We start from the raw sequence: 18,929 nt of genomic DNA on the forward strand, positions 1-18,929 counted from the left end.
TCCTTCCTTCCCCCCCCCAACTCTGCTCTCCCCCCCCCATCCCGCAACCTCTCCCCCGCTCTCGCGACAGCTCCGCATAGAAAATGGCCCCGCGGTGGCGCCGCCGCTGATGCGCGTTACGGGCGGCGCCGGCCCCGCCGCAGCCCCGGTACGTGCGGGGGGGGGGAGCGGGAGGACAGCACCGGGGGACACCGCGAAGGGGTGTGCTGGCATCGGGACTGCACCGGCACCGGGGGAGGGGAGAACCGGCACTAGGGGGGAGGCTGTACCGCCACCGGGGGGGGTTTACCGGCACCGGGAGTTGTACCGGTGTCGGGAGATGGACCGGCACCGGGGGATGGACCGGCACCGGAGGGTAGCACTGGCACTGGGAGCTGCGGAAGCGGAGGGGAGGACTCCAGGCAAAGCCGCCCCACCTCTGTGGGGCTACCAGCTGCTAACGGGGGGCTCCCGGTTATCGGGGCCACTACACCCCGCACTGGCCGGTAGCCATGGCTGTATTATCCATGGGCGGCTTCTAGCCACAGAAAGCACTAGCCATTAGGGGTGCTAGCCACGGCGGTGGTACTACCTTCAGGGGTAGTATTATTACACTCATGGGTGTATTATCTATGGGGGGCTACTAGCCACAGAAACCGCTAGCCATGGTAGTGTTACTGCCCCCACGGGCTAGCAGCCACGGGATTATTATCCATGGGGGGCTTCTAGCCGCAGAAACCACTAGCCATGGGTGGGCTAGCCATGGGAGGCTGTCAGCCACGGGGGTTACTGCCTGTGGGGCTAGTAGCACAGGGACTGCTAGCCACAGCAGCTGTTAGTCCTCAGTGTTTGCAGGTGTGTGTGGCCCATGGGAGCACCAGAACCCTGAGACTGTGCCCACCACAGTCTCACCGGGGTCTTGCATCTTCCCCTCTGTGGGAGCTGTTTTGTTGCTGTCAGGGGCTGGGGGCTGTGGTAGCTTCTCTGCTTCTGGAGCCAGGGGGCTCCTGCCCCTTGGCCACCATCTGAACTTGACCATGGCCAAGGCTGCCGACTCAGGAGGAGCTTTGTTTGGGCTTCGGGGGGAAGGTCCATCCTCCCCAAGTGGCTCCTGGAAGCAGAGGAGTTTTCTTCCAGATGAAGAGCTGGACTAGCCCTGTGGATCAGCTGGCCATGGGCAAGCAGATAAAGGGCACCAGGATGGTGCAGGGACATGGCAGCACAGCTTGTCCCCATCTGCATGGCACCCAAGCCAAGGGGGTGACAGGACCCCCAGATAGCTCTGTTGGGAAGGCTGGGAGATGCTTCCCAAGGAATCACTGAGGGGCCTTGGCTGGGTTGCTCCCACATCCACCATGGGGACAAGGCGCGGTGTGAAGCTCAGTGCTCACTCCCTTAGATACCTGGCAGCTGGGATGGGGTTTGGGTAAGATCCGTGGGGTTCTCCATACAGATTTTGAGTTGGAAAGCAGGGAGCCTGCCCTCAGAGCAAGGTGGAAGGGTAAAACATAGAGACAGCAGCTTTGCTCCAGCCCGGGTTGGGTTAAGGGCACCCACATTGTGCTGGGCAGGGGCTGCCAGGTGACAGAGGTGACCAGGGAACCTTCTCTCCCTCTGCCACCAACCCTCACAGGGCTCCCTGTGTTGTCTGAAGGCAACAGGAGAATTTTCCAGCATGCGTTTGCGTGTCCATCGTGCCATTTGAAGCCCACGAACGGTGGCTGGGGGGCTGGCTGAGCTGGTGGGGGTCACGCTGCTGTCACAGACAGTGCTGGCAGGGGACAACGCTGCTGTCACAGCCTCCGCTTCCTCCCTCCCCGCCGCTCAGCGCTCTCCGGCTGAGCCATCACATGAGCCCCTTGTTCAGAGCCTTTGTCTCTCATCTCCTCCTCCGAGGAGCCGCTTTGCAGGAAACCTCGGCAACCCCAGGCTACAGCCCGGGCGGGAGACGCTCAATTAGGATTGTTTGTCCCTTTTATCCTCCCCGGGTGGCTTTTAAAAGTGGTTGGAGATTCGTATAACCCCCCCGGTTCGTTTGGGGGGAGATGAGCTGTATTAATTATTAACTCGCTCAGCACCGGTGGCTGCTCTGGGTGAGGAACCCTCCTGCTCCCCCTGTGCTTCCCCCCCACCCCAAAAAGCATTTGTTTTGGGGTCCCTGTTCAGCACAGGGGCTGGAGCAAGGGAGTTTGATGCTTTTTAGGGAAACTGAACCTGTATCAGGAAAACCCTGCAAAAAGCCACACTGAATTTGTGGCAGCTTTGGGAATGGGGGTTTCTAGGGCAGGGTTTGCAGTGGGGAGGGGTCACACCTCTGGTGGCCACCTGGGGTCAGTGGGGATGGGGACAGTGGCAGGTCAGTGGACCTGGGTCAGAGTGCCTTACTCAGGGTTGCAGAGCAGAAGGTCCTGGAGACTGAAAAGTTCCAGACACCATCCCATGGGAGGTGACAAAGGACAGAAAAAAGGATAACAGGTGCTACCAGCTTCCCAAAAAACAAGGCCTGGGCTGTGGATATGGCCATGCTGCTGACATGTCCACTGCCAGAAGTCCATCTGTGTTGAGCAGCTTTGCTCCAGCAGGATGTTGGTGGGGCCATGAGCCAGGTGTGGGTGTGTTGGTGTCAACAAAATGCACCCATCTCTGTCCATGCACTGGACCTGCCTGGTAGGATCCACTCAAGAGGCATTTTTCCCAGGAAGAATCAGCTCCAAACACATCTCTGGGCCTGCAAATGGGAAAAGGAGAGTGGCATCCAAAAGGGAGAGGAAAGAGATTTCAGCATGAGTTGTAACATTTTAAGGTGCTGCTGGGTTTGACCCTGGAGCACCAGGAGCTGACAGCCTGACTGCAGTGCAGCTGAGGAAGAACATCCCAATTTGTTGAAAAATTGACTTGAAAAAATATTGCCTGTGCTCTGGCTGAGCTCTTGGTGCAGTGGGTGGAGGTGTCCTCCTCCCCTATGGCTCATCAGAGGCCATGTGAGGCCATCAGTCCCCAGGGGACAGGCCCTGGGGACAGGCAGTGACATCCAAGATTGATCCAGAATTGGTGTTTCCAGCAGGGAAGTGGGGATTTGGGGGGGGTTGGTGATGGTGGTTTTGCTACAGATGCAAGGACTGACACTACCACACAATGTTCTGAAGCTCCGTGGCTTCAAGAGCAGCCACCAAACCATGGCAGTGCTGAAGGGTCTGAGGCCAAAGATGCACCCCTGGAATGCTTTATCCCTCAGAACAGTTCTGAGACTTTTTTTCCAACTTAAACTTTGTTGCCCCCCAACTCCAGATAAAACTAAGCTCCATCAAAGCTGCCATGAAGTTCCTGCCTGGTGTTCGCTCACCAAGCAAACCAACCCCTCCAGCCAGGGATGAATTTCTCTTCCCGGGACAGGATCAACCCTTGGTGCTGCCCCAAACCCCCTGCCTGGGGGCTGCCCCCTCCCCAGCTGCCCATGGCCCTGGTGCAGGGGACATCCCACAACACTGAGCTGCAAAATAATAACAAAACCAAGGCAGCACAACCCCCAGACAAAGGCAAAAGCCTGGAGGTGGCTGGAGAAATAACCACACCCAGATTTTCTCCCCCCTCTCTAATTTTATGTATTATTATTATTACTACTAGTAGTAGTAATACTATTGTTAGTATTATTAGTATAATTACTAGGATTATCCCTAATATTAGTACTATTTTAAACTGTTATTACTATTAATGATGTAGTTTATATAATATTGATTACTGATATTACAGTAATTGTTTTCCTCCCTTTTTAACCTTGACATTAAAACACTGTTGAGAAATCTCCCAAACTGAGGGACCTGTCAGATGCTTTCTGCTGGGTGTTGAGCCTTTCCTTGTGGAAGCCTCATGCTGAGGCTCCAGGCAACTCAACTGGTTGAATTTTGAGGATTGTTTGATGAAGTTGGTGTGAAGGGAATGTCCCCAGGCCCATCAGCACCCATCTGCAGTGGGAACTGCTGCTCCTCTTAGCTGGAAAACCTTTGGAAACTGGGGTGAGGAGCATCCAACGAGACCTCCCCCCAGCCCAGCTGGGATCTGAAGGGGCTGGAGCAGCTCCTGTCATCCCAACTTCAGCAGCTCCATGCAAGGAGGGGGGGCCCTGTGTTTTTTTGGAGGATTTTTGGCTATAGATGCTGTGGGCTGGACCTCACCAGAAAGCAGGAGTCTAGTGATGCATGGGGGGGGGGGGGAAACGACATTTTGGGGGCTTTATGGATCACCCCTGGGTGGGAGGAGTGGGAAAGGAGGGTGACAGCTCTGGCTTCAAAGCCTGGTGGCTGCTCCCCACAGGGGAGGCACCCACAAAGCCCCTGGGCATAGTGTAGGACCAGCCCATGGAGATGCTGCAGAGCCCTGGTGGAGCTGGGATCTCCTGCCAGCTTGGCACAGGAGGTCCCAGGGCTGGAGGGTTGGTCCCAGGGCCATGGGGCAGTGAGGAGGTGGCAGTCACCATCTCTCCATGCTGATATTTAACCTCTCACCCTTGCACCAGCAGAAGGCACCATTGGTGACGTGTTCCTCACCCCAAGCCCAGCACCAGCCAGGCCATGAAGACAGAGAAGGACGAGGCTGTGCCCACCTTCTCCTTGGGGGGTAAATACACCAGAGAGGGGGCAGGTGAGTCCCTGGTGAGAGGAGTTGGGGCAGCACAAGGGAGAGAAGCTGTTGCTCCTGTTGCTTTGAGATCCCTTTGGCCAAATACCACCTCAGAGGGGTGGCTGGGAGCACCCTGAGGGTGTCCATGGGGCATCACCCAATGTGCTCAAGGCACCAGCAGCCTTTGCCTTCACACCAGCAGCTTTTTCTGGAGTAAAGACCCTGCTGTCCCTAGCCCCCCCCTGTAGGGCTTCTGCTTCTGGCTTCCAAACCAGACCCCCTTAGACCCCCACAATGTCCTGAAGGGCAGAGGGAGGTGGTTCAGGCAGGGGCTGAGGCTCAGAGCTGCCTGCTCTGCCTGTACCTTCTCCCGACAGCCTCTCCCCACAGGTTGCAGTGAAGTGGCTCTGCCTGGTGTCCCAGTGCCAGTGAGCGGAGGGACCCCAACCCAGGACCTCCGGCCGCTGAAGCGCAGAACTGTCCCAGGTGAGCCCAAGGCCAGCCCTGCCCAGGGAGGTGACAGCAGGGCAGGGACAAAGCCAACGGGTTTATCTTCTTTCAGGGAAACACTACCAGTGTTCAAGCTACGGCTGCAAACTGACCTTCCCCAGCATGCAGGAGCTGATGGACCACCTGAAGGTCCACTACAGACCCACGCAGTCCCTCGAGGGTAAGGCCAGGACACCCCATGTGGCTCCATTCTGGCCTTTTTTGGGGTTGGGAGGTGGCAGAGTGGGGTCTTGAAGCTGAGGCGGTGCTGGGGGTGGTGTCTGAGCCTCCAGGAGATGGTCCCCAGCACCGGATGGGAGTAGGGAGAGCTTGGGAGGGGCTGGAGACCTCCTGGTGAGGCAGCCCTGGGGGGCTGTGCAGCTGGGCTGGTGCTGGCTCTTCCCTGTGAGGGTGCTGAGCCCCAGGTTGCCCAGAGAAGCTGTGGCTGCCCCATCCCTGGCAGTGTTGAAGGCCCCAGGTTTGATGGGGCTTGGAGCACCCTGGGCTGGTGGGAGGTGTCCCTGCCCATGGCAGGGGGTTGGACATGAGATGTCCTTTAAGGTCCCTTTCAATCCATACCAGTCTGTATATATGTATAATATCCTAGTAATGTATATATGGATATATGTATAGTATACGTAATATAGATAGATGGATATTTCAGTCCATACCAGTCTGTGATCCAGTGCTTCTTTGCTCAGGTAAAACCTTCCAGTGCCCCACACTGGGCTGCACAGAGACCTTCCCCAGCATGCAGGACCTCATGGCCCACATGAAGGTTCACTACAAACCAAACCGCTACTTCAAGTGAGTTCCTCCTGTCCCTGTCCCCAATCCCCTGCCACCCCCCCCTGCCCTGCAGCCACCTCCCATGGCGTGTCCTCTCTGGGGGCACCCAGCAGCTCCCCAACAGCCCCAAGCACGGGGGCTCCAACCATGGCAGACCCCAGGGGTGGCGAGGGGGTGGGACGTGGAGGGGACCGTCACCTCTAACGCCACCTCCGTCCGCACAGGTGTGAGAACTGCCTGCTGCGTTTCCGGACACACCGCTCCCTCTTCAAACACCTCCACGTCTGCTCCGACAGCGCCGGCAGCCCACCCCCACCTCCCAAAACCGACAAGCCCACCCCGCCTGCTACCTCCACCCTGGAGAAAGACCCCCCGGCCAAACCACCCGAGGGGTTGCCCAAACTCCCGAGGGTTATCCGCTCCCCGGAGAACGAAGCCATCCTCCCCGGTGTGGACACTGCCCCGCTGGCTCCCGCCAGCCTCCCCGAGCTGCCGGGCTCGCTGCCACTGGTCTCGCCAGCCCCCCACCCCTTCCCTCTGCTGGAGCCCAACCTTTTCGGGCCATCGTCCTTGACTCGGTTCTCCGGGCCGCCCCCCTCCTCGGTTCCGGGGCCGTTCCTCTCCTACGTGCACCCTTCACCCTATGGCTTGGCCCAGCCCCCGGCTCAGCACCGCCTGCGGCCATACCTGCCGGGCCATGGCCCCCCCGTCTCCAACGCCGTCTGGAAGAAAAGCCAAGGTGAGTGCGTGGGGCCCTCTGAGCAAAACTTCTTCTACTCCCACCTTGACCAACAGCTCCCGGAGGAGGACCCGCCACCAGCCAGCCAAGGATTCCCCCTCCTCCCGGCCCGTGTGTGTGGCCCCCCCCCTCCTTTCTGCCCCCGCAGCCCCCATCTCACCTCCGCTGCCCCCCGCCCTGCATCCCACCCCCACAGGGATGCTCCGCTCCGTTGGCAAAAGCACCAGCAACCACCAAAAAAAAAAACCAAACCAAAAAACCAAACCACAAAACAAAAAGAAAACGACCAAACCTCCAAATTTTGCTGGCCCTGCTGCTCCCCGCCGTGCTGGGGGTGCAAGGTGGGGGGGCCAGGCTAGGCCTGCCCCCCCCTGTCCCCCTCTCTCAGGGAGGGGAAGACCTAATGCTTGTCTTGCCCCTCGATTCCCTCCGCAGGTGTGAGTGTCAGCCCACTCCTCCCATGCTTTGGCTCAGGAGTGACTCCAGGTTAGTTTGGCACAGTTTGGTTGGGGGCTGCTTTCTGTCACTGGGGGGGCGGGGGGGTTGCAGGGGGGGGGCCACAGGGGATGGGATAGGCCCTAGGGGGGGCTGTGATGCTCCCCGGGGGAGGGCAGGCTCCCTGGTTTTGAGGAGCTGTGCAGAGAGGGAATGCTGCCCAGATAGACTTGGAAATGGGGGGTGGGGGTCACCAGCTGTGCCCCCCCCTCAGGAACCACCCAGACTGGTTCCTCCAGCAGAAGCAACAGGAGAAGGAGCTGCAGCAGCTGCTTGGGCTTGAGCCCCCCCGATGGCCCCAGCCCCGAGAATGATCCGGGACCCCACTGCCCGTTGCTCTGTGGGGTGCAGAGAGGTGACAGGCAAGGGGAGGTGGGGGCAGAGGGGCAGAGCCTCGCTCCCTGCTTCCCAGATTTGGGGTTCTCCCCGTGGGGAAGGGGACCTCTGTACATTTTGGGCTCCTGCCCCCGTAGCACCGTCCAATCCCAGTCCCATGGCACCCACTTCAACAAAGCCGGCACCGGGGCCGCCCGCTTCGCTCCACCCTGCGTGGCTCCTGCTGGTGCGGGGGGTCCTGGGGACCCCTGTGGGCCACGTCGGGGTTCGGGGCTGCAGGGAGGGGGGGGGGATGAGCTCTGTGCTTCCCTCCTCGCCCCTCTTTGCAGGGCACCCCTCCAACAGCCGCATTGTGTGGGAGCACACGCGGGGCCGCTACACCTGCACGCAGTGCCCCTTCTCCACGGCCTCCCGGGAGGAGATGACCCTGCACATCGAGGACCACCGCAAGAACCCCCCGCAGCCCCCCCGCCTCGACACAGACGTGGGTACGGCCCCGGGGAGGGGAGCAACGGGGACACCCCAGCTGCTGGGATGCTCACACATGGACCCTGTGTCCCTCCACCCCAGAATGGGGGTGGGCTCTGGGCTTCAGCTCCTGGCTCCCCAGGGATACCCCGGGGGGGGGGTGGAGGGGTGGGTGGGGGTCTGTGTGCTCTCCAGGCACCCCCTCACTGGGTGCCAGCCCCCCCATGGGAACTGGGGTGCGAGGGGCTTGGCTGCCATGCTGACTGCTGGCTTTGTTCTCCCTCCAGATTTCGGGGTGGGCCTCGCCTCCTTCCACACGAAGCTGACGCCAGAGATGGAGAATTCCCTCTACTCCCAGCTCTGATGGCCCCAGCACCCAGGGGACTGCTTCTGAGCCTTCCCCAACTCCTCCCCAGCTGGCAGGGGGGCACTGCACAGCCCCCTGCCACCAAACTGGGACAGGGACCCCTCCCCGGGTACCAGGAGCATCCCCCAGCACGGGGTGGCAGAGGGGGTGGGTGGTTTGTTGGTTTGGTTTTGGTTTTTTTCTTTTTCCTCTTGAATTTTTTTAAAACCCCCCCCCTTTTGTTTTTGGAAACTCTAAGCACTTGGAACCTCCTTCCCCATTCCCACCCCACCCCATCTCCCTCCTCTAAAGATTTTGTTGCTTCTGCTGCAAGGGCTCTGGGGGAGCCCAGTAGGTTGCTCAGGAGTTAGTGGACTTCTCTGGAATGAGGTCTGGAAATAATAAATGGGAATTGTACAGGAACGGTGGCCAGGAGAGCCTTTGTCAGTCCCCACAGCAGCTGGGGGTGAGGGGGAGCAGGGCCACCCCAAGGATGTCCCCACCCAAAGGAGGGGGAGATGGGGTGCAGGGTGAGTGTCAACACATCCCAAGCCATGAGGGACTCATTAGAAGTGATGTTGGAGCTGCTGCACGCCAACACCCTGACTTGGCCAGGACCCTGATGGTTGTGTCCACCTCCACCCCAGGCAGGGGTGACAGGAGGGTGACAGCCTGTGACAACATGTGTCCCCCCAGCTGCTCTCTGCACCCCAGAGAGGTGCTGTCACCCCTGAGAGGTGCCCCTTTCTCAGACACATTCACCCCAGAAAAGTGCCCAGGGAGGCTTCACCCTCCCACCCCTGCCCAGCCAGCAGCAACTGGAGGGGGGCACAGAGCCCCAGCTCTGCCCCCCATGATGGAGGGGGGGGGCTCAGGTGGTGCTGGAGGCTGCCTGGCCCACAGGGGGTGTTGGGAGGGACACAGTTGGGTCATTCCTTGCTCAGTGACAGCCCAGCAAGAGGGGTGTACATGTGGACAGGGCACAGCTTGTCCTCACCCCCCACCAGCCACCAGCAGCCTCCCCTGACCCCCCCAGCCCAGCTGCTCAGGGGTTCCATCTCCCTGGCTTGTGTTTTGCAACCCCAAACACTGTTTCCCACTCCAGGGGAGGATGTAGGTGCCTCCCCTTAAAATCTAACAGAGGGGGGACCTTCCCCAAGCTGCCCCAACCCCTTGAGCACTTCTGAGAGCAGCAGGAGTCCCACCAGACACCCTCACAACTGAGTGCAGGATGGGGCTGTGCTACCACCCCTGTGCCAGAGAACCCCACTATGTCCTCATCCTCACCTCACCAGCAGCCCAGGGGGTCTCAGATTGGCCCCACCAATCTGGACACACTGCATCACCCAGCTGGGACTAAGCATCAGCAGGACAGGCACTGCTGCAAGAAGCATGGAACCTGGGTTGGAAAAGACCTTCCAGTTCAAGTTTCAACTCTTAGCCCATCCCTGCCAAGGCCACCCCCCAACCCATGTCCCTCATCCCCACATCTCCAGGGCTCTGAAACCCTCCAGGGATGATGGGGAACTCCAGCCCTGCCCTGGGCAGCCTGGGCCAGGCCCCTGACAACCCTTTCCAGGGAGAAATTGTTCCCAGCTCCAACCTAAACTCCCTGGCACAACTTGAGTTGTGCCAAAAGTTCCTCTTGTCCCATCCCTTGTCCCTGGGGAGCAGAGCCCAACCCCCCCCGGCTCCCAACCTCTTCTCAGGGGTTGCAGAGGTCTCCCCTCAGCCTCCTTTGCTCCAGGATCAACACCCCAGGGCCCTCAGCTGCTCCTGGACAACTCTACTTCCAAACTCTTCCCAGCTCCATTCCTTCTCTGGACACTCTCCAGTGAAGAAAATCTGCCCCAACTTCCACCCCCATCCTCCTGCAGGTTGGAGACAGCTGAGATGTTCCTAGAGCAGCAGTGATGAGCACATTGCATTGCAATGGATTTTAAAAAACCGAAGTCTTATTAAAAGTTTTATCCAAATTTTGTAACAAAAGATAACAAAAAGGCTGGAGATCCTATTCCTGGAGCTAGTCTGACCAATCAAAACCTGACAGTTACTAGGCTAATATAAAATCCATACAATCTGCTAAAAATGCAGGGAAAAAAAAAAAAATTAGAAGTAACTGCTGCTCTTGAATCAATTTCTTTTAAACATTCCTTTAACATTTATAAGTTACTCAGTTTTGCATTTTAACAGGACTATTCTTCTCCGCATGGTTACAGCTACTGTACAACGCAAGAGACACCAGCAAGGACAGAACAAAGCGTCAGGAACTCGGCTGTGCTGCAACAGCAACACTGCTCCTCCGTGCTGAAGGAACCGCTGGCGAGTCTCCCCTGGGGGTGCCCACGGTGGCCCAGAAGCATCCCCGGGAACGCCACAAAGTGCCAGTGCTTCTGCACCCCTGGAGAACCCCAAAAAAGAACCGGAGGAACGGGCGGTTCCCCCCGGCCCCACGCGCTCTCCCGGCACCCCAGCGCTGAGCAGTTACCACCCCTCGGATGCCACGGGGCCAGTCCACCCCAGAAGCCAAGAGCTCTGCTGCTCGACACCTCCAGAAGGATGGGAATGGGTCAGACACCCTCTGGAGGAGCTACACCTGGTGGATTCCCCCTCTTTCTTTCCCTTCCAGCTGCCGCGGGGCTGGAGGCCACGTGCTCCACGTGGCGTGGGCACGAGTGCGGTGAGAGCTGGCTTTCTGATCAATGCAGGGAAAAGAGGAGGATGAGGACACCAGGCTAGCACTGAGGCAACTGTCCAGAGCTGGTACTGCCTAGCAGAAGGGACCCTGAGAATATATCAGCTAACACGGTCTCCGGGGAACGCCGAGTAGGTGCATCACAGTGATACTGGTTGAACGTGTTCGTACAGTGCGAAAATGGAGTTTTGAGAGAAGTGCAGTACCCCTTAACCTGCTCTTTTCCTATCTCTTCCTAAAGGCAGAGGCTGCTGTGGGCTGAAGAAGCCTCGTGGCAGCAAAGACACTCACAGCCACAAACAGAAAAAAAAAAAAATCAGATTTACTTGGCCATCCAAGTGAAAGGTATTAGGTGGTCACCGGTAAAATATCCAGTTTAATCAAAACAAAACAAACCAAATAGGAAAGCAAGTGCAGGGTTACTGCAAGGTTGCATCGTCAGAGGTACCAGTCTTGCAAGGCAGCCAAACCCCCTCCTCCCCAAGGACCCCAGGCACCCCACTTCCCCAGCTATAAAGTATCTTCAAGCATCTCCAGAGATCACATCACCATTATTCTGATCAGAGAGCCTCAGCGAGCGAGCGCTTCGAGTCCACTTAAGAGGAATCGATCTGCACCCCACTGCTTCAAGATGGGCTCAAGTGGTTCTTCAGAAAAGCTGGGGCTGAGGGCATTGCAGAGAGCAAATCACCTTTCTTTTGCTGGCAGGCAGGGTAGGCAAGGGGCTGGACTTGGGTTCCAGTTGTGGCAGGGCTGATTTCAGAACCCACAGAAGATAACCCTAGGAGGAGAATTTTTTGGGTTTTTTTGTTTTTTTTTTTTTTTTTTTTTTTTTTTGTTTTGTTTGGTTTGGTTTTTTTTTGGTTGTGTTTTTGTTGTTGTTTTTGTGTTTTTTTTTTTTTTTTTTTTTTCTTTTTTTTGCAAACTGCTGCACAAACCACAGAACGGAGAAAGCCTTTGGTCATGAGAAACTTGTGAGAAAGTGAGCCTTGTATGGAAGATTCCCCTGAATGCCTACAGTATTCTACATCTTAAAAAAATATATTGTGGACGCTGCAGCCATACAAAGGGGGGAGGAGGAGGAGTGGGAGGTGGGGATTTACAGTCTCACATAGACACAACGGGGAGGTTAAGACAAGCACAGTCATAGTCTGTAAAACTGATTGGCTCGCTCGGATCAGTCATCCTCATCGTCCTCTTCGTCTTCTGGGTCTTCCTCTCCTTCATCCTCAAGATTTCGTTTTCTCTTTTCCCCTCGTGGAAGGTCTGCAAAGAGAGGCCAAGCGTGAAGCTCTGCTCAGTCTGGTGGAACAGAATTTGTACCCTGGCTTCCAGCCATGTCAGCCACTGCTTGCTGGTGAACAAGCACGGACCAGACTGGCACCATTAGGGAGCAGAGATCCAACTGTGCCCAAGCTTCTAATGGCACCCAGAAAAGCCTGGACTGCATGAGACTATTTTTCTTTGCCCTTCAAGCATCCCAAATTTCAACAACCACTTGAAAACAGGGCATTTCTTTTTCTGCTGGGCACCCCCAAAACAGCATCTGCAGAATTCAGTCACTTCTGATCAAGCTCGTTTGAAGTCACAGCAGCCACTACATTCTGTCAGCATCCACTCAGGTATTTATAGTTGATTATAAACAGAGGAGCCTGGACTCAAATTACAAAACTTGGGTCTCCCTTCCCCTCTACTGAGAGAGGAACACATCTCCAGGAACATTTTCTCATGTATGGTGCTAACAGGAGCTCCCTCAACAGTCCAAGCTTCCTAGGTAATTTGCCTCTAATATTTGGCAGACTGACCCAGCCTGGTTGGTATTCATAGAATCAGAGTAATTCGGGTTGGAAAGGACCTCTAAAGGTCATCAACCCTCCTGCAGTAAGCAACGACACCCTCAACTAGATCAGGCTGCTAGAGCCTCATCAAACCTCACCTTGTTTATCTCCAGGGATGAGGCCTCAACCACCTCCCTGGGCAACCTGTTCCATTTTTCCACCACCCTCACGGTAAAGAGATTTTTCCCAACATCCAATCTACGTCTACTTTTCTTAGGAGATACTGAAGCCCGTTTCCCCATCACCACACTGCAATCCACTGGATGTAACCACTGCTCAATACTCAGCTCAGGCACTGGGAAGAGCTCCTGCAGTGCCTGCAGCCAAACCCCTGTACCTTCAACCAGGGAAAAGCTGCACCATAGCTGGGGAAGTTCAACAAAACCCAGCAATGGGTGAGCCTGCTGAGGGCAGATTTGCAAGCCTTTAGATTGTCAGGATTTGACTCACCATCATCAGCTTCATCTTCTTCATCATCCTCACCATCTTCCTCCTCATCTTCCTCCTGGAGGCAAAACAAGACAATTTGTTGCAAGAACCCACAATCCCCGACAAGGCCAAGGTTCTTCCTTCACCCCCTGGCTCCTGCCCTTACTCCAGGGCAGGTAACCAAGGCAAGCAGGGAGAAGCTGTAAGCTTCCTAAAATTTTCTAGCAGGCCCTAGGAAGGGGCCTCTTGGCAGCTTATCACTTTGGAAGCCCACAGGAAAGCAACCAGAACCAAGCAATAAGCCAAGTTCTGAAACTGGGAGTTCTGTGGACCATGAGCCAAAGGGAAAGCCATCATGGCAGTTTGCTCCTCAGAGCTGTGAAATCTGGTTCAGAATGGGCCACCCAAGCCTTGAAGGGGCAAATGCCAACTACCAAAACAGTGAACACAGTGCTGCAAGAATTATACCATGACAGAAAGGGCCTTCACCTTCATTCATTCTACCTCCATTCTTCCCTCCTCTTCACCTTCCAGATCATCATCTTCATCTTCTTCATCATCAATGACTTCTTCATCAAATCATTCTTCCTCATGTCATCCTCTTCTCCACCTTCTGCCAAAAGAAGAGCAAGGTGAGTGTTATGGTTCCCAATCCTCAGAAGGGATAATGTCTTCCCTGCAAGAGGCAGGAGATCATACAAACTGGTGTCAGTGACATGCCTCATCAGGTGCAGCATGCCAGAGGAGGGAGCTGAGGTTACCCCAGACAGCCCCTGCTTTGATGGCAACTTATAACCACCATTATTTAGCAGCACTGGACCATGCAAGAAGGAAAAAGGGGCTGCCCCCCAGCAAGAGAACCAAGAAGAGAAATTCCTCACCTTCCCCGTTTTCATATTCATCTTCCAGTCCTTCCCCATCTGCTTCAGGGTGAGTCAGGGGCTTTCCTCATCATCAGCATCAAACCCATCTAGGTAGGTGAGCTGGGCAGTAAAGGGTGAACACCTCTCCCGGTAGTTTGATGATGCATTGTCACCTCACACGTTTGAAGAGGTCCCAGACTATGCCAGGTTTGGGCCAACTTTTTCTCAAAGAATCAATTTGTTACATATTATTTACAAGCTGGAGGCCATTTGAATGAGCAGGCAGCCATTCAGAGGTTGCAGTTTGTCTGCCTACCCAGACCTAGTAAAGAAGTGGTTTTTGCACGCAGTAGGCCAAGGAAGATTGCCTTTTCCAGCTCCTCTGTCCTAGTTTTCCCCTCCCTGGAGCCAGCCTCCCCTGAAAAAAACATTTGCAATCTTACTTCCTTCTGAATATGGGGTGGGCAAGAAGCATGGAGAGCTCAGTTACCCCAGAGACAGGAATCCCCAAAGCCAGAATCATTCCTGCCCAAAACAACAGACAAATCACCCAAGAGCAGGACCCAGGGAGACCTGCAGACTGCACAGCCACAGCAGCTCTGATGCTCTGGCCACCAGGTCAAGTGACAGAGCAGTTAAAAAGTTCAGCTCTTTTCTGGAGGGACACCAAAAGCAACAGCTCACGAGGCAAATGTCCCAGATCAGACCTTACAGCTTCCGGGTCAGGATCACAAGGCAAGAGCCTTCTTTGGGGCAGTTCAGCTGCAACAGGACCTCCCCACAACACCTGCTGTGACCCAGGGCAGGAGGGTCCCAGCCTAACACAACAGAGCCTTGGGACTGATGTGATGGACACCCTAACTGGTGTCCAAGCAACTCATCTCCAGGACACCCCAGGTGCCACCTACCTCCAACTGCATCCGACCCATTAACGGTCCTTTCTCAGATGGACACTGAGCACTGCATCCCACAGTTTTACTCATCCAGCCCAATTTCAAGCTTCTTTTAGCACTGGCTGCTGGGTTTCCAGACAGAGGAGCCATTAACTATTAAGCCCAGCCTCAAACTGGACCCACTCATCTGTTCCCATCAGAACCACGAAGTGCTGTTGGAACAGGTACCAAGACGTTGGACTTCTGCTGCACAGACAGGGTCCCCAAGGCAACAACCTCATCCCTCAGATTCCAGAAAACTCTTCCACTCACCAAGGGCTCCAGGGTATTGATGTCCTTTAATCTTGTTTGCCGCTTTAGATTCAAGTGTGTCCAGGTTAGGAGTTCTCTCTGCTAGACTTCAAGGCCACCAGAAACCCTGTTTATCAACTCAGCTCCAGCTGCAAGGAGGGAATATCACATGGTCCACAAAGTGTCTCACTTTCTGACAGGGGGAATTAAAATTGCACGGAGGACTGGACCACAGCAAGCACCCAATTCCATAACCTGTCTATCTGACCATGCCGTAGAGCAGCAGGTCAAGTTTTCATCTGAGAACCTTTCTCATGGTAATGCAGCACCCCCAAGCCACCCTCCGTGCTGCAGGACAACAGGAGCACTGTGTTCCTGAAGCTTCTGACAGCAGCACAACAGCAAGAGAGAGAAATGCTATACATATTATCAAGCTCAAAAGCATTCTGTTGCCTGCTTAAAAATCATCTCTCTCACTTTGCTCTGGCTGTAGGAAGCAGAAAAAGCAAAATTAAATGCTCTTTCTCTGGCAAATACAGGGAAAAACAATTGTCACCAAGGAGAAGGCAGCAGAAGTATCAGAACAAGGACTGCTGGAGGTTGGACCACAGGTCTGACTCACCTTCCGGAGTTTGTTGAGTTTGGGGAGATTGGAGACAGACATCAAGTGGACATTGATTCATGCTGAGGAACTCCAGGTTCTCGAAATCCGAAGAGAGACCAATGATCTTCCCATCATCCGAGCGGCAGTTATCAAGAACCAGCTCCTTCAACCTGCCAACAGAGACCCAGCACCAGTCAGCACACCCAGACAAGTCTCACCTAAGTCAAGCTGACACCAGGCAGAGGAGCTGACCCTCCAAGGCAGCACATGTGTCCAAAGCTCCTCCTTACTCACATCCACGGACATGCAAAATCTTTAAGCCAAACAAGACTTGTGATGACACAAGGGGAGAATCCCTCAGGGTTGGGATTTCACCCTTCAAGCACGAGCTGTGCAACACGGGCCCCCTGCACCATCCCTCCCCCAATGGTTCCATCCAAGGTCCACCATCTCCACCAAGAAGCATTAAGGGGTCAAGCCATGAGGCTGCTGCATCCCAGTGTTTCATGCACAAGGTATCAAAAAGCTTTCAGATTCAGGCTTCGGGCTTCACTAGCAGGGGACCAAACAATGTCACTGTTTTTTGTGCCCTTCACCATTCTCCCCCATGCTGCTGGGGTGCTGGAAAAACAGCTTCTAGAAGGTCCCTTTCCCTGTGAGAATCTCCACACAGTGCTCAGACATCTGCCTAGGCAGGTCTCAAAGTAGATGAGCTCAACCTCAGGTTCACAGTGCAACAAGACGTCTAATATTTCACCCAGCACAACACACAGAAGCCCAAAAATCCACTCAAAAATCCCCACCCCACCTTCCTGACACCAGGACTACAAAGCACCAGCACAGACCCAGCTGCCCATCCCCAAAAGCTGGAGGCTAAGCATACCTGGCAACCCCTGTCCCACAGAGCACAGGTGAGTGCTCAAGCCCCACTTCCCAAACTTGCTTTCACCCCACACATTCTTCACAGCAAGATGCAAAACTCAGCCTTGACCAGGCAGCTCATGATGCTCTCCAAGTTCCTCCTTTACAGCACTCCCATTTTACCTCTCTTCCTCAGATGAGCCAACTATTAGGGAGTCATTTTAAAGGCACTTTGCTTTACTAGCAGCAGAGTTTCAGGGCTGCTGTGCCATCTTTGCGACCAAATTAATTCTTAAAATTCCAGAACTGGCACTGCTGCTGAGGGCTCTGAGTTGAGCAGCAAACAGGTTCAGACAGGAGTTCTGCAGCTGAGCTCCTTTTGCTCCCAACACCTAAGACAAAACTCCAATTTCCACCCAGACTCTTTGGTGGGTCTCAAGGTGACCACAACCCAGCAGCGTTGCTCTTTGCTGGTGCACGGTGACAAGCCTGGATCTTGTCAGGTTATGAACTAACTTGGCCAAAACCAGATTTAACCTGGTCCAGCCCTGTCCTGGGTCCCATGGCAAGGACTGCAGCCAGGATGGGGTGGCTGGGATGGCTTCTCCCAGCACCAAGGTTGGCTCCCACTGGCCTTGGGTGCAGGGATCCCACCCAGCCCTGCTCCCACCCTGTCCCCCTCTGGAGCCCCTCAAAGCCCCGGTGTCAACCCCCAGCCCCGGGGGACGTTTCCCCTGCTCCTCCGACCTGTCCTGCAAATCAAACCAAACCAAATCCCTTCCTTCGCCATCCACCAAGCGTCTGGAACCTCTACCAGAAGTCCCACTTCAAGCCCGTTGTCCCCATGCTCCCAAACTTGACTCGATGCCGCCCCACGGGGATCTGTCCCCGGGCCAAGTGACAGCCAGCAGCTACGGCACCGGGGCGCCCGGCCCGGCCCGGCCCAGATACGGAGCTCCCGCCGGCTCCGGGCCGAAGGGAAACGCTTCGAGAGGGCGCGAAGCCCCGGGCCTGGCCCCAGGGCGGGGGGGAGCGGGCGGCGGCGGGGCCCGGGGCGGGTGTGGGGGGCTCAGCCGCCGCCTCGGCCCCTTCCCCGGGGGCGGGGGAACCGCGGTTCGGTTCCTCGTGTCCGCGCCCCAGTTCCCCGGGCCGGGCCCCGCTCGGGTCTGGCCCCGCCGCTGCCGTCGGGACCCGGGACCCCCCGCTGCCCGCCCGGCGCGGAGGCGGCTGTGACAGCGCGGACCCCGCAAGCCTGGGAAGTCCCGAACCCGGCCCCAACGCGGCCCGCGGGGAGCCCGGGCGGGGCGGGCCGGGGCAGGCCCGGGCAGCCGCTAACATGGCCGAACCGCCATGGCTGCGAGGCCGCCCCGGCTTCGCTCGGCAGCCTCGGGGCGGCGGGAACCAGCGCGGCCCGGCCCGGTCGTGCCGCCCCCACCCCTACCTCCACCCGCACCTCCCGCTGCGGGCCGGGCCGAACCCCGCGGCCACCCCGGGCCGGGCCGGGTTTCGCCGCGCACGTGCGCGCCGCCATGCCGGGGAATGGGAGGCGGGGGGGAGGGGGAAAAGGACTCCCCTCCACCGGGCCTCGCAGCCCCGCAACCACCCCCTCCCGCAACCACCCCCCGCACCCTCGCCGTGCCGGACCCCCGCGGCTCACCCCCTCCCCGCTAACCCCCGCAGCACGTGTCGGCCCCGGGTTCCCCCCCCCACCTCCCTATCCCCGCGCAATACGACGGCGGTACCTCGCCCGGCTTCTTGTTGCGCAGCTCCAGCGTCAGCCGCTTGTCCATCTCCATCCTCCCCAGCCCGCCGAGCCCCCCGCACCGCCCCGACCTCCCCGCGCCGCTCCCGCCGCCCCGCCCCGCGCCCGCGCGCGCCGCCGCCGCCCCGGCAGAGGAAGGCGCCAACGGCAACAAAGGCGGCGCGCGCCGCGCCCCCTACCGGCCGCGCGCTGCCCTGCGCCCAGACCCAACCCAACCCCAACCCCCCCCCAACGGCGAAACAGCGCCCCCTGCCGGCCCCGCCCCGCAGCCACCGGCACCGCCCGGAGAGACCCGAGGACACCCACACCCCACACCCCACACACCCGCGACCCCTCCCCGGGAGCCACGTGTGCGCTTCAGCCGCGCTGCCCCATCCCCAAACACCGCATCCCCAAACACCGCATCCCCGGCACCACCTCCCAGCCCCTCATTCC

The 18,929-nt window shown here is 57.1% G+C and overlaps 2 protein-coding genes across 5 annotated transcripts; one reads left to right on the forward strand and one right to left on the reverse strand.

Moving 5' to 3' along the window:
- The first annotated feature begins 56 nt into the window (after nucleotides 1-56).
- On the forward strand, nucleotides 57-8,672 carry ZNF414 (zinc finger protein 414). 4 transcript variants are annotated; one of them, XM_030466290.1, is made up of 9 exons: nucleotides 57-148; nucleotides 4,496-4,617; nucleotides 4,987-5,082; nucleotides 5,159-5,266; nucleotides 5,787-5,892; nucleotides 6,099-6,613; nucleotides 7,049-7,099; nucleotides 7,774-7,928; nucleotides 8,200-8,672. In XM_030466290.1, the coding sequence occupies exons 2-9, from the start codon at nucleotides 4,548-4,550 to the stop codon at nucleotides 8,236-8,238; spliced, it is 1,140 nt and encodes a 379-aa protein (XP_030322150.1). In that variant the 5' UTR covers nucleotides 57-148; nucleotides 4,496-4,547; the 3' UTR covers nucleotides 8,239-8,672. The 4 variants fall into 4 exon arrangements, with proteins under 4 accessions (XP_030322150.1, XP_030322149.1, XP_030322148.1 ...); XM_030466289.1 differs by having other exon boundaries at nucleotides 4,496-4,593; nucleotides 7,774-7,932; XM_030466288.1 differs by having other exon boundaries at nucleotides 7,774-7,932; nucleotides 8,200-8,671.
- Nucleotides 8,673-11,831: 3,159 nt separating this feature from the next.
- LOC103534946 (acidic leucine-rich nuclear phosphoprotein 32 family member B) lies at nucleotides 11,832-18,070 on the reverse strand. The gene is given in 11 exon segments (XM_030466667.1): nucleotides 11,832-12,219; nucleotides 13,242-13,296; nucleotides 13,725-13,813; nucleotides 13,816-13,833; nucleotides 14,102-14,158; nucleotides 14,161-14,245; nucleotides 14,248-14,307; nucleotides 15,289-15,410; nucleotides 15,886-15,945; nucleotides 15,989-16,041; nucleotides 17,547-18,070. Coding segments are annotated over 11 exon segments (1,212 nt in total). The 3' UTR covers nucleotides 11,832-12,130.
- Between the last annotated feature and the right edge of the window lie 859 nt (nucleotides 18,071-18,929).

Source organism: Calypte anna, chromosome 28 (genome assembly GCF_003957555.1).
Source record: "Calypte anna isolate BGI_N300 chromosome 28, bCalAnn1_v1.p, whole genome shotgun sequence".
Lineage (NCBI taxonomy): Eukaryota > Metazoa > Chordata > Aves > Apodiformes > Trochilidae > Calypte > Calypte anna.